Source organism: Setaria italica, chromosome VI (assembly GCF_000263155.2).
Source record: "Setaria italica strain Yugu1 chromosome VI, Setaria_italica_v2.0, whole genome shotgun sequence".
In the NCBI taxonomy this organism is placed as follows: Eukaryota; Viridiplantae; Streptophyta; class Magnoliopsida; order Poales; family Poaceae; genus Setaria; species Setaria italica.
In genome coordinates this window covers 17526551-17541466 of record NC_028455.1, presented here as the reverse complement: position 1 = coordinate 17541466, position 14916 = coordinate 17526551, and the positions used below count along the sequence as shown (strand labels likewise).

At 46.7% G+C, this 14916-nt stretch overlaps 1 protein-coding gene across 1 annotated transcript; it reads left to right on the top strand.

Moving 5' to 3' along the window:
• The first annotated feature begins 914 nt into the window (after window positions 1-914).
• On the top strand, window positions 915-5890 carry LOC101767100. Its single transcript, XM_004973146.4, has 14 exons — window positions 915-1156; window positions 2015-2199; window positions 2299-2520; window positions 2601-2737; window positions 2840-3118; window positions 3267-3415; window positions 3923-3987; window positions 4111-4179; window positions 4259-4432; window positions 4517-4653; window positions 4731-5015; window positions 5149-5291; window positions 5378-5443; window positions 5533-5890. Coding segments are annotated over exons 1-14 (2010 nt in total). The 5' UTR covers window positions 915-1154; the 3' UTR covers window positions 5630-5890.
• The last annotated feature ends 9026 nt before the right edge of the window (window positions 5891-14916 follow it).

The window sequence follows — 14916 nt, the reverse complement described above, 5'->3', positions numbered from 1 at the left end:
GTTGTTGAGTGGCTCATCGGCGACGATGTGGGCCACCTTTCCCGGGGATGCCGGGGTGTCCACTTCCTCGTGGAGGTGAAATACACCGAGCTGGTCAGCGATGAAGTCCAAGCTTTCGAAGCGGAAGGCCTGGAGCGGTGAATCCATGTCCCACCGAGAGCAGGAGCATGGAACTCCAGTGAGCCGAAACGAATTGTATCGCTGATATTCGCCATTCTGGTGATGATGGTGAGATGGGCGATTCGATGACCTAAGTGTACATGTGGAGACGATGACTGTGAGTGGATAACACTTGACGACGTGGACAAGAAAGTGTACATGTAGAGATGACGTAGACGACACATGGTTGAGGTCAATATATGGGCATACAAAAATCCCTTAGCTTTCTTTTGCCGTGTTGCAAATGAGCATTCTAGTAGCGTTGGTACATATTCTGCCATTCAAAGATCTCAAATCGAAACAATCATAACAGCAGCACTGAAGTATCTCAAATTGGCAAGAATTATTCAATCATCACAAAGGAAGTTGAGCCACAATCTCAACTCGGTTCCTGTGGCGGCACTGTAGCGGCGGCGAGTGCGTGGAGCACTCGGTTCCTTTGCGGAGGATGAGGGCGATGGAGGAGAGAACTTGCACGGGCACCTGCTTGCCTGCTCCAGCGCCGGGGGAGGTCGCGAGCAGCAACAGCTGGCCCATGGCCATCACGGGCGCGGCGGCGGCGGCGAGTGCCCGGAGCACTCTGGATCCTTTCCCTTTTGCGCTTCCTGAATATGGGCCGCATCGATTCTATGGGCCAACGCAAGAATTGGACGGCTTCCGTGTTTATTTCGGCGTGCCGTCGGATGCCCAACGGACGTCATCGGCCGTAGGTACCGTCCCTCTGCTGTCTATCGTTATATGCTAGAGGATCTGGTTCCAGGACCTCCTAACCCTAGCGGAGCGTTCCCCAACTGCCCACTCGCGGCCGCACCTGCGCCGGGGCGCCGCACAAACACAAAACCCTACATCTCGACATCTCGCAGTCCGGTGGCAGCGACAAGCTAGTCTTGCGGGCGTACGTCGGCGGCTTCACGGTTGACAGCGACTCCGGCCTGCGGGGTGGTCGGGGACGCGTCTGACGACTAGCTAGTGATTCATCGAGGGGAAGTTGCGCGATGTAAGCGTCTGTTTACTCATTTGCTCACTGTTATAGTTGCAATTGTTCACGGATCTGTTCCAGTTGAGTTATACTCTACATCCAACCTGAGTTGGTTATGCTTGGATTGTTGCTTGTACGATGTGTTGGCCTAATTAAAATCACATGTACATGTTGTCTACGAGTAATGTTTATCCATCATACTCCCTCACATCTCAGAACCATCAGAGATTTTTGGTTGCGGTTTATATTTTCTAAAATAACCTTTAAGCTAACAACCATGCATATGTTCTGTTTTTTTTTTCTATAGGGAAATTCAGACATCACAGATTTTGGATGGGGCTTGTTACGATCTGTAGCTTAACTTTAAGCTAACATCCACCTACATACGTTACAGCTTTTTCCTACAGCAAAATTCCGAATTCTCTTCTTTCTAACCATGTATGAATGTGGCCAGTTAAATAACTTTGTTTAGACTTGCCCACTTCATATTGGTTTGGTTGCTTTCTGTTATGTTTAGATTTTTTTTTTTGGTGCTGTGCCCTTTCTGTCAATCTTAGCTGGCTGCTAGGAACTTGCTACCTGTGTTGTCACTTCTTCATTGCCAATTTGCCATACAACACCAAGTTTTGGATAGATTTGAGCCTTTTTACATTTATATGCAACGAATCAGGTCAATCTAGTACTGATTTTGAGCACATGCTTCGCCATTGTGTTATTGTTGATAGTATTATCAATGAACCTAATACCTTAAGGTTGACAAGGTGCTTCATTGTTTTGATTTCCATTTTTTTTTGGGAGGGGGGGGGGGGGTATTATAAGCTTACAGAAGGGTCTTAGTTACTGTACTAAGCATTTGCATTTTTTTTTCTGCTTCAGGACTGCAAAGGCCCTGCGGAACAAGGGGGGGACTACTGATTACACAAAAGGTGTGAGCAGGGAGCAGAGAGCCATAAACAGAAGGAACAAACTGGAGTCGTCACTAGTTTCAAGTGGGATTAACTACCCAAAATCTTGTTCTGACAAGAGAGCCTGGAAGCGCATGAAAAAAGAGATGTTCGAATGTGAGTAGTTGATTTGAATTTGCTGGTTCTTTCTTTTGTGGCCCATATTGCTCTAGCAAAGCACTCACTCAGTTGTGGTGTATCATGTTTATTAATCAGATCAAGAGGCTCATCTGGCATTTCGTAAATTTGAGGAGAATCAATGTGCTATTGCTGTGCAACGATTCGGTGAACCTTTTCGTGATAGAGAAGTTTCAAACATTGCTTTTGAGGAGAGGTCATTTGGTGAAATAGTCAAACCTGGTCAAATAACTTATCCAATCAGTACTAATTATGTTGTGGATTTGTCTTCCTTGGTCGTCTCGCTCGCTTTGTTTGATGGTGATTGTGCTACTATACTTTGCAATTTTCCTAAATTGCATTTAATCACCACTTGACATTTAAATCATGATATTGTCCAGGAGATAAGATGTTATTTGCATGCTCGGGCATACCTTTACCTCACGGAAGAACTAGAGAAAGCCTAACAACATTTGTGACATCAGCACATTTGGTTAGACAATTCAACGAGAATAGAAATAAAGATGATAAGTTGAGGGTTGGTGCTGCTAATCATTGTGTTCCTTGATTTTTCTTTGTATATTCAAGCTAACTGTGAACATTCTGAGCTTGTGCTTGTGTGCTGCTTTTATTTCTGTAGGTTGCAGTGCGCCTTCCTAATAATAGAACTACCGATGGGTTCTTAGGACTATATGATAAAGACATTGCTATCGTCACATGCTATGGCTTCCTAGGAGTCCGTCCTATAGATCTGGATCTTATGGCAACACCTTCACCTGGTGATAGTGTGCAAGCTGCTGGGCGTGCCTTCAACTCTGGCAGTTTGATGGCCATGCGTGGATCTCTGTATGAGAAACGCCACCTTCAAAACCTGGACCACCTCAACACCTGGGGTTCTGATAGTCAAGATATCTCTAAGGTATACTGTCGATTTATTTATTTATAACTTTGTGGCATGATGGAAAACATGGAACACGTAATTGCCTTATGTTATTGCTGGTCTAAAGGATCACCGTGTGCATTGAAGTAAATCTTTTCCAAACCTACCACTTTGCCTTTTGTTCTAGGCTGTACTTGGAGGGCCACTTCTGGGGTGCGATAATAAAATTCTTGGGATAAACTTAGATATTTGTGACCCTGGTGATGCAAATTTGAGATGCACATTCCTATCAATGGACTTACTTTGCAAACGCTTGAAGCATTTTCAGATACTCAAGTATGTCTTCTACACTTACAGTATTTATGGACTATTTCTTCAGTTAACCTGATTCATATTTGTTCCAAACCCTCTCTCCTAATCCACTTCCTGTTTAAGGTAAGCCATTTTTACTAGCAGCATTGGAGACTTAGGAGTTTTCACATGGTAACCTTTGGTTTGAAAATAATTTGGTTCTTCTTACCCCTCTCTACTGAAACCAGTTCCATTGCCAGATCTTATGATGCTAACTTAGTGCCCCTGCTTAATGTTTTGGTCTAAATTAGGAAGAATTAAACAATTCTTTGTGGCAATATGGACAATGCAACTTGTATTTGCGACATGAATATGCTCAATCCTCTCATCTTTTGTTGAATATTTATGCCTGATTCCAAGTCATTATTTCATACCTTTAATTCTTTCACAAGACAAGATTAGATTCATGTGTTGGTATGATTGGATTTTTTTTCCCTGTGTAGTTCCTGTGTTTTATTTTTGTCATAACAAGTCAACTATGTTTTATTGCAGTCCTAAAAAACTACACTTCCGTGGATATACGTTGCCTAAACATGTATCAAGCGTAGTTCCTTCAGGTGTGAACAATACTGCAAGCCATCTTCTAAAATGTTGCCTATGTATCATTGTGCGCAGAATACTATGTTACCAGTATCACACATATCATCTGAGGACTAATAATGATCTCAATATTGCATCAGGGTTTATGCAAACTATTTGCAGGTTAAAGTCCTGTGGTTATCCCATTCCACCACCTCTTGTGCTCGAATGTAAGTGTTGCTTTTGATATTGCTGTCATCTCCCTTTTGCTTTTTTGTAGTTCACTTCTGATCTTCGTTCTTTAACTAGTCAATGGGCAATTGCTTAATCATTTTGAAGAATGCTTTGGTGAATTACTTCCTTGGAAAGGGTATCCCTATCATGATACACCCCGTGGCTCTGGGGAGCGTGTCTGGAATCAACTTCCGAAAGAAATTGTGACAGATGTATCCCGTCGTGTTGTCTCACTTGCTTCATTCAATGGTGATTTTTCCAGCTGTGTGCTCCTTACTTTTCTGTGCTAGTATTTTATCTTCACTAACTAATGAGTAAACTTATAATGTTTAGGGTATGTGAGATCTTTTGCGTGCACAGGCTTGCTTATAAAGTGGCATGGAAGCAAAGCTAAGCACACTGTCATCCTGACTTCAGCCAGTTTGGTTAGAGGTCGTTGTAATGAGGATAGCATTGATAATAGCTTGACGGTCGGTGCTCCTTAGTCCTTATCATTACTTTTGGTCTTTTAAGTTTAATGATGGTTTGCTGAGCTTTCTCATTGCAGATTGAGGTGTTTCTCCCACCGAATCAACGTGCTGGTGGGACATTGGAATTTTATAATTTAGACTATAACATTGCTATTGTCAGTCTCAAGAAGAATTTCAGTGCTATTCATCCGGACGACATCTTCATTGAAAGTGCACAAAACTCATCTAAAAAGGTTGTAGCTATAGGGCGTGATGCTAAATTTGGTTTATTAATGGCCGCAAGTGGTGAAGCGAAGCGTGGAAACAGGGGTTGCAAACTTGATTGCAAAGATGTTCAGGTGTCCACTTGTAAAATCAAGAAGGTACTGTCGTCAATCTCTCTTACTGTTCTTTTATATGGTAACCAGTTTAATCATATTGCATCTACTGAACTTATCAGGAATTACAAGTTTTCCAGTAACCTTGGGCCTTTTTCCTTTTTTTAAAAAAAACTAGGCTGGGATTGGAGGCCCGCTTATTAATCTTAATGGGAGTTTTGTTGGCATGAATTTCTACGATGGAAGCGGTGTAACTCCTTTCTTACCAAGGCACAAGATTGTTGAAGTTCTAAGTGGAGTGAATTCTTTACCATCAGAATGGTATTATTTTCATCTCAATGCTAACTGGTAGGCATGGCACTTATTTTATGAACGTTGACTGAAAAAAAAATTATGTTTGATGACAGTGGATATAACCATCCTATACCTGTCAATGTTGGTGGTGGGACAAAGAATGGGATACAGAAAAACAGGTATTTCTTTCTGTTTCGCATTGCCACTTGTTTCTGTCTGCTTAGACTGTTGCCAACTTACATTGGGACAAAAACATATTGGATGACAGGTGGCCAGTGCCTGAGCCATATTGGTATCATGGCTCACTTGATGTGAACATTCGTGATCATCTAGGTGGCAAGCATATTGGGCGGCGTCTTCAGTAGACATCACACTGCTGGAGTATCTAATTGACCTTGTTCTGCTCATCTAGCTAGTATCTAACAAACTTTTGGTGCTGTTGCCGTGCTGTTTATATCTTACTAGTATTTGACAGACCTGTCTAGGATATATATGCAAGGTAGACTTGTGTTATTGTTGGGTTATTTATATATGTGACTTCGACTCTTGTAACTTACAAGTTGGTTCAAGGCTCTCATGGACCTTGTTATGCTCATCTAGCTAGTATCCAACAGACCTTTTGGAGCTGTCGCTGTGCTTTTTATCATACCAAGACTGTTGTAACTTACAAGTTGGCTCGAGAGGCGATTACGTCACGAGCACTGTGCCGTTGGTGCTAATCAGCTAGTTCCTGCTATGGCAATCTCGTGTGCTTTCCAAGAAAGTGGCTAGATGCTGGCAGTAAGGTTAGCAATTCTTCGTTCGAATCCTTGTATTCAGGTTGCATACTGAGGCGAAAGGATACCCTAGCGCGTGCACCTCGGCGACTTCCTCGTGGGTGTCACCCCAGTCATCTTGTGGATTTGTTTATGGTTCCTGGGAACTGATAAGCTAGGCTGTGTGAGTGTGTGGATAAGAGGAAGGCGTTGCTAGTCTTATTTTCTTATTTAGTAATGCTACGTGCAAGTCGTCCGACGCCAACAACTTCCTTCAGACGGACGCGTGGCGTAACAAGATTCATATCTTTTTTACTATTGCTGTTTCCGACGCCAACAACTTCCTTCGGACGGACGTGTGGCGTAACAAGGTCCATATCTTTTTTACTATTGCTGTTTCTTATCGCACACCGGTTCAGTTTGGAGTCCACACCGCAAGCTCACAACCATTCATTCCGCAAGCACAACCTCCTCTCCCCTTCCTGCTACTGCTACGATCCCCACTGGTGTGACCACACAAGCTAGCAAGATTAGCGGCGGAGCCTCGGCGGCGGCGGGGTTGTCCTCGCCGCCGAACCCCGCGGTCCTCCTTCCCTGGCCACCGGCCACCCCGACGCGCCCTCCCCCACCCCGGCGTCCCCTCCCCCCCGGTGTCCTCCCCGCTAGGAGCCTCCAATGCCCGTAGATCCGGCGGCCCTCTCCCCCACACCGGCAAGATCCATGGAGCACAACCAAGATCCACTCGCCGCAGATCCGGCGTTCCCCGCGCCAGGCTCTCTCTCCCCCCCTATGTTGCAATTGTATGTTTCAATTGTTTCAGACGTTCCAGAGGTATGTTGCAGTTGAATCATATGGATGTTGTAAAAGTATATCGGAAGATGTTGCACATGTTGCATATGTTGCAAGTGTTTCAGAGGCATGTTGCAAGTGTTTCAGAGGCATGTTGCAAGAGTTTTGTTCGAAATGTTGCATTTGTTCCCAGAAGTATTGTTGCAAGCGTTTGATCTGGATGTTGCATATGTTCAATAAATATGTTGCAACAATATGTTCTAAAATGTTTCATCTGTTTTAGTCTTTTGTTGCATCAAGTGTTTTCAAGTTGCAAGTTGCAAGTGTTCTATCTGGATGTTGCATATATTTTCACACATGTTGCAACTGTATGTTCCAGATGTTTCATCTGTTTTCATGTTGCAAGGGTTGATTTTTGATGTTTCGATAGTTATTTTTTAATGTTGCGACGGAGCGTCCGATAAAATAAATTTATCGGACGTCCAGGCGCTAGCACGTCCGTTTCTTCTTCTTATTATGAACCAACCAGTTAGAGCTGGGATAGAGTCCGATCCAATTGAAATCTACGATGTAATAATCATTGATATGGTTAGCTTGATTTTTCAAACTCATCGACATGTAATTCTTTCATCCATGAGATGGGGTGAACGTGTCAGTATGCATACGTAATGAGTCCGTATTTTTTTTCGAGGAAACGTGATGAGTCTGTCAAGTGAGAACTCGCCTGCTCGGCTGTGCTACATTGGCTGGCTGATGCTGCAGTTGAAGCAGCCAGCCGCTCGGCAGCGGCAGCCTGCCTAAATATCTCCATCTACGGGTCCGGGTTATACCTGCTTGTGCAGTGCTTCCTAGCACCACACCGATTGGTAAACGTCATCCTTTTCTGAGCCCACACTACGAAATCCATGACTTTTTGTGAATCGAATGTCGAAGGTGGACCAACAGACTTGTTCCCGAGTCCCTCAGAATCCAGCCGGCTATAAGGTTGCCCGTTGCCGGTAGGCATCAGCCAGCCGAACAGGCACTAGGATGTCGTGTAGCAAGGGAATGGAGCCTAGTTTTTTACTTTTTTTTCTCGCGCGGCATTGTCCTTGTGTGTTTTGTCCCACTGCGAGGAGGTGCTTTCGGTGTGAAGGTGCTGTCCTACAGTTGTGTAGTGAGGACACGACTTGTCCTAATGCCCTATGATAGGCTAGTCATGTGCTCCGTACTACGCAACCTATTCGCAGTGGGACAGTCATGTAGGTTAGTCATGTCCAGAGGGCAGAGGCGCTGTCAAGGAGCCATTGGTGAAACATGGAAAGAGCAGCGCTCAGAGCTTCCTGTGGAGCATATCATCAATGGACACGTTTTGCTAGTTTTTAACAGGGAGCATCCAAATGCAGCACAATGTGCATATTTTGTGCAAGGTTAAGTTGTAAAAGTAGTTTTAATATATTTTTAGATAGTAATATTAAAGGAAACATATTGGTTTGTTGGACAATTTAAAATGACTAAAAAATTTTGTGACTCTTAAAACACTCTTGTCGGTGTGAAATCTGACGTTTGATCGGATATGGTCTAGCACTCAATGACATAGGATCTATACTGGTTCGGGCAACGTGCCCTACGTCCAGTTAGGGGTCGGTCGTTGACTTTATTCCTGAGCCCAGGTGCTTAAAGTTTGCAGTGGGGATACAAACGAGAGGAGGAAGAAGGGGGGTGTCTGAGCCCCGATGTGTAGGAGCCTAGGCGTGAGCTAAGTGTTGGGAGTGTAGTGCGTTACAAGAGTGTGTCCGTGCGTGTCTCGTGTGTATCGTCGTTTGTCTTTCTCAGAATGAAGGGGGGTCGCGCCCTTTTATAGCACAAGGGGGCGGCCCTTACAGGTCGGAAGGAGAAAAAGAAAGGGGGGGGGGGTGTACGGGTGCTACCTAGTCTTGTCGAATCCCATGCCGGTGGATATGGTATGACCTCCGTCCTCGGTCCCTGTTCTCCTCGTCAGGTCATCATGTTGCTACGTCAGGCCATCACGCCGTAGCGGGTAGGTTTACGACGCCACTGTGCGGATGTGCGCAGGTGTGGCGTGGTATGGTTCGACGTACGGCCAGCTGACCTGGGTGTTGCATCGTTATTTGTCCTACCTGCTCCCAGGGCCCACGCTGGGTGGCTACCCCTGGTTGGGGGTCAACACTGGTAGCTTTGCGGGAACCTGGTCGGGAACGCAGGTCGGGAGCATCCGGCTGAGGAGAGCTGGCCGGGAGACTCTGGTCGGAGTCGGACCGTGGTCCCACCCTTGGCGGGCTTCGTCTGGTCGGCCTGCTAACCGAGCCCTCTGGTTGTGGGAGCTAGTCGGTGGCCGGGCCATGGCCCCAGCTTAACTATTTGCAGTCAGACCGGCCCAGATATCCGCTGCCGCTAATTTTATTCCTGAGCCCAGGTGCTCAAAGTTTGCAGTGGGGATACAAACGAGAGGAGGAAGAAGGGGGGTGTCTGAGCCCTGGTGTGTAGGAGCCCAGGCGTGAGCTAAGTGTTAGGAGTGTAGTGTGTTACAAGAGTATGTGCATGCATGTCTCGCGTCTATCGTCGTTCATCTCTCTCAGAATGAAGGGGGTCCTGCCCTTTTATAGCACAAGGGGGTGACCCTTACAAGTCAGAAGGAGAAAAAGAAAGAGCGGGTGTACGGGCACTTCCTAGTCTTGTCGAATCCCATGCCGGGGGATATGGTATGGCCTCCATCCTCGGTCCCTATTCTCCTCGTCAGGTCATCATGTTGCTACGTCAGGCCATCACACCATAGTGTCAGGCCATCACGCCGTAGCGGGTAGGTTTACGACGCCACTGTGCGGACGTGCATAGGCGTGGCATGGTATGGTTCAACGTACGACTGGCTAACCTGGGTGTTGCATCGTTATCCGTCCCACCTGCTCCTAGGGCTGACACTGGGTGGCTACCTCTGGTCGGGGGTCAACACTAGCAGCTTGGTTGGAACCTGGTCGGGAACGCAGGTCAGGAGCATCCGGCCGAGGAGAGCTGGTCGGAAGACTCTGGTCAGAGTCGGACTGTGGTCCCACCCTTTGCGGGCTTCGTCTGGTCAGCTTGCTAACTGAGCCCTCTGGTTGGGGGAGCTGGTCGGTGGCCGGGCCGTGGCCTCGGCCCAACTGTGTGCATTCGGACCAGCCTAGATATCCACTGCTGCTACGCCCTTTGTTGGGCTAAGTCTTACGGGAAGCGGTCCTGTTGGGGACCCCGAGTTTATGGACCCGTCAACTCTAAAAAGTGGGGATGTTACTCATGACCAATGTTGGTCGCCCTTGGATGTTGAGTGATGGACTACATTGTGTTGTATTGACATTGCTCTAGGCTTGTGATGTGCAGTTGTAGGATGCGACGTGGCGGTTGACGGCGTGTGGTGAAGGTCAAGCGAAAGGTTCATGCCGATGGACTAAGGGCAATGAAGGGTGAACATGAGTAGGCTTGGACCGAGAGACTCGAGGAGTCTGGGCGGAGTCATGGGCGATCCACATGGTGCACGGAAGAGCATGAGAACATGACGAGATGAAAACAGTGTCAGTCGAGTCAAGTGGGACGGCCGTCAGAGGCTTGACAGAGCTCGAACACGCGTCGACATCGAGGAGGTCGCATGGCAGCCAAGTAGAGATGGATGGTTGTTAACGTCAGTTTTTGACACATGTCAGGTCGGCGTCCAAATGGGAAGAAAGTGCTGATGTGATTAAACAAGAAGCTATGGCTAGAGAAATCGGCCAGTAAAGCTACAGTGGTTCGGCCGATTAGCCGATGAGATTGATGGGGTCTGGCCGATGGGAAGCCAGAACAGCTCGGCCGACGCGTTGAGATGGGCTTGAATGGGCCAAGGTGGTAACAAGATGAAGATGAGGTTGGCCCATAGAGGATTGGATGATGTTCGACTCCGACGCGAGTTGTATCCGTATGTAAATATTTGTTGCTTTGAATAAGAAAAGAATATTGAGTCGTAGTTGGTTAGGAAACGAGTTATAATAGGGTATAAATAGGTGCCCCGTGAGGCTGGCAAAAAATATGAACAAACATCAATACAAATCTACTTTTTCACGCAACTTTACTTTCAAGTCGGTGACTTTGCCAAACCCTTTTCTTTTCACGAGTTCGTGCGAGTTGGCAGGGCTGCATCAACGTGATCTCCAGCTAATTTGTAAGTTCCGCGTTTTGAGTAACATCTAAGCTTTAATTTTGGGCACATCACTATTTTTTCGTTTAGATTTATTCACCAGTTATCGATATTTGCTAGAATTATAGGTTTCGCCTGTTATTTTAGTTTTTATCACTAGTTATCTAGCTTAAGGCACGAACTATCGACTATATCAATACATTACTCATCATTTTATAGCCGATTAGATCTGTTTCAGGTGTTGTCTTTGTAGCATTGTTTAGCTTACTCTAGCAGTCCCTTTTTCATTCGCTACGTGATTATCGGCTGTTTCATAGCCGGTCATCCTTACACTACATCGGCCAACCCGCTGATACATCTTTTTGGAGTAGATTGAAACTTCAGCCAATCAAATCTCTGAAATTTGACATCTGTTCTTCCTTGTCAATAAACAGGTCAAATTGACTGGCATGTGGCGTGAACCGCACTAGGGTGATAACCCAAACAGTGAGTTAAGCAGATTCTCCCGGGTCGTGTGCTCGACGCAAGAGTCGGGTCCACTGTCCGATTTTTTGCATTAAGACACTTTTGGCATGCCCGGTGGGATCAAAGAAAGATCCAACATATCAAAACTGAAGGTTGTTGAAATCTCAGAAGACAACATCATTGAAGCCATCGAGGCAGATCTCAAGGATGACTAGAAGGATGAGATGGCAAAGGTTGTTGAAGAGTTCAAGAAGGCATGCTTGCAATCCTATAGTCGCACCAGGAGCGGGGAACCCATCAAGAAGACCGCCCTCTCGACTCCTCGCTAGATCACCATCGCTGAAGACTCAGGGAAGATGTCCGAGATGATCCAGCAGTCTGTTTATGAGGCTATGATTGATCAATCCAAGGTGATGACTCACACTGTGTACAACACTGTCATCAGCTCTATGGCCAATGGCGTCATGTAGGGGTATCATGGGCCAGCCTACGCCCCTCCTATCAGTGCGCCGGTCGGAAGCTTTTCGGTGACACCCAACATGTTCCAATCGGCTCCTCAGTCGATGCAGATGCAGAATGGAGGATACAACGCTACATCACCCCTAGGCTATAGTGGTGCACCACCTTCTCCAACACGAGTACTACTTCGGCTTGCATCTGTTCCTCCTATGCAACCGCCGTTGACGACATCGGTGCTGTGGGGAATGGCAGGAATACCTACCGGTCTGAATCCATCCACTGCTTACGGAGTATCTCCAGGATCTTATATTCCAAGATCTCCGGTGCAGATATCGTTCCCATCGGCTCCTCGACCGACAGCCCCGCAGTATCAACAGACTTCACCGAAAATCGGCAGGGGGGCAAGCGCTCCAGATCCTTTCAGGGATGTAGCGCCAATAGCATTGTATGATGAGGCAGCAGATGCGCTACGACACCCTGACCCTATTCGTCTGCAGCCGTCGGCTCCTCAGCTGACTATCCAGCCGCCTGCTCTGCAGCATGCACCAATCTTCCACCCGATCACTGTGCCGCAAGTTCAACAGCATATGCCGATGGCTCCGCCGATCGTCCATCAGCAACAGCAGCAGTAGTAGGTGGATTGGACCACAAGAATAGCTGATATAATACAAGACCAGTTCGGGCTGAAGTTAAAGGTGCAAACCTACACATACAGGATGTTGTACCTGTTGGAGGTATGCCCTAGAGGCAATCATAGAGATGATGATATTCCATTTGTATCCATGATTTGTATATTGTGTTCATTGAATATCCATTAAAGGCTACTTGAATTGATTTGCAATTATGTGAATTGTATGTGAAACTCTTTGATTGTATGGTTATTCTAAAGTTGTCCCTAGTCGGAGTTCATGTGAGGACACACATGAATATTAGACTAGCACATGTATTAGTTGATGACTATGTTTCACAAGTCATGGACATGGAGATGTTGAACTAATAATGTGGGCACATGTGGAGACATGTGCTAGGACTGACCCAAAACGAGAAGTAGTTCTCTCTTTAAACAACATATACGCTTTGTCCTTAGACCTGAGATTGTCGCATGTATTCAAGATGTGGATCGACCTACTTAGGGGCTATCAAACGCTACGCCGTAACAGGGTAGTTATAAAGGTAGCTTTCGGGTTTGTCAAGAAGCATGCTATGAGACATGGTCAATCAAGATGGGATTTGCCCCTCTCTGATTGAGAGTGATATCTCTAGGCCCCTCGAGTGATCGGATCCGAAAATGCATGGCCATGCTACGTACGGTTAAGAGTTAACCTACAAAGGGATTCCAAATCACAGGATCGAGAAAGAGCGGTCGGCTTGAAGCTAGACCAAATATCGTGAGGCAAAGGGAATAGCATGTATATTATGTTGTGATGGTTCATCTGATATGATCTTCGTGTGCGTATAGGAGTTGGCACGTCTTGCTAGAGGCCGCTACCGACTATTGGGCCGAGTAGGAGTACTCCCAATTCGGATCTGATCCGAGTTGGATTAGGTTTAGAAGTACTAATGGGCCTCGGACCCAGAGGCCCGTCAGGAACCTCTATAAATAGAGGGGTGGGGGCGCCCTAGGGTTTACACCTTTTGGTGAAACACATCTGCCGCACCTCCCACGCCCTCGCCTGTTGCAACTCGCGGATCTAGCAGTCCGGCTTGTGACGCTTCCTCCCTACACGTGTGGATACCTTGGAGGTGTTGCGCCTGCAGCACTTGGAAGAGCCGCTGACGAGTCACGACGAGCCACCGACGAGCCCACGACGAGCCGCGGCACGAGGACGATCTTGCTGCACGTGGACGAGCTGCTGAGGAGCTGCTGGACGTTGACGTGATCGACTACGTACGACTACGTTGATCAACTACGTACGACTATGTTGATCGTCTTCACTGCATCGACGCAAATCTACACCTTCCGCACCAGTAGTGCGTCGAGTGGTAATCCCGTGATCCTTATACGACAGTTCTTCCTGGTTTTACGTGGTAGAAATTTTGATTTGCGCTAGTGTAGCCTACCTCGTATCCCAACAGTACCTACCCGCTTACAACCTGTTGCCATTCCCTCATCGGTACAAGGTACCCGACTTCACTAAATTTTTGGGTCAAGATGACACATCTACGGTGGAGCACGTCAACAGATTCATCATACAGTGCGGAGAAGCCGATGCACAAGATGCTCTGAGGGTGCGTTTGTTCTCATCATCCTTGTCCGGATTGGCCTTTCAATGGTTTATGACGCTGCCACCCAATTCCATCATCACTTAGGCTGATCTGGAGAAATAATTCCATAAGTACTTCTTTGCAGGGGTCCACGAAATGAAGCTGTCAAATCTAACTAGTCTCAAGCAAAGAAGCAATGAATCGGTGGCCAGCTATATACAGAGGTTCAGAGAGATTAGGAACAAGTGCTACAGTCAGGTCCTGACTGATGGCCAGTTGGCCGATACTGCTTTTCAAGGGATCCTACCGCACATCAAAGAAAAATATGCTTCTCAAGAGTTCAAGAGCCTGAGCCAAATAATACACTGGTTGTCAAGTCAGGAAGTGCGCCCCATTGACCAACGAAGAAATTTCCAGAAAAAGGTGGCATACGTGGGAGGATCTGACTCAGAAGAGCAGGCGGAAATCAGCTTGGCAGAATGGGTCAAGGGCAAAAAGCCAATCTCATGCCCGTTTGGAAAGAAAGAGCCAGAGACGTTCGGCTTCGATACATCTAAGGCCGATAAGATCTTTGACTTGCTACTACAGGAAGGACAGATCAAGCTCTCGCCCTACCACACCATCCCATCGGCCTAACAGCTTAAGAAGATGAAGTACTGCAAATGACACAATGCCACATCTCACGATACTAATGAGTGCAAAGTCTTCTATCAGCAAATATAGTCAGCCTTCGAGCAAGGGAGACTTAAATTCGAAGTCCCCGCGAAGCTAGCAAAACTGATGAAAATCGACCAACATCCCTTCCCAGCCAATATGGTCGACGTCGGCGGTAGGA

What these genes read in the sequence shown, in the direction of transcription:
- LOC101767100 (XM_004973146.4), top strand. An exon ending in CTCACTTGCTTCATTCAATG is followed by an intron (nt 4,433 to 4,516) that starts GTGATTTTTCCA and finishes TATAATGTTTAG; the next exon opens with GGTATGTGAGATCTTTTGCG. An exon ending in AATGGGATACAGAAAAACAG is followed by an intron (nt 5,444 to 5,532) that starts GTATTTCTTTCT and finishes ATTGGATGACAG; the next exon opens with GTGGCCAGTGCCTGAGCCAT.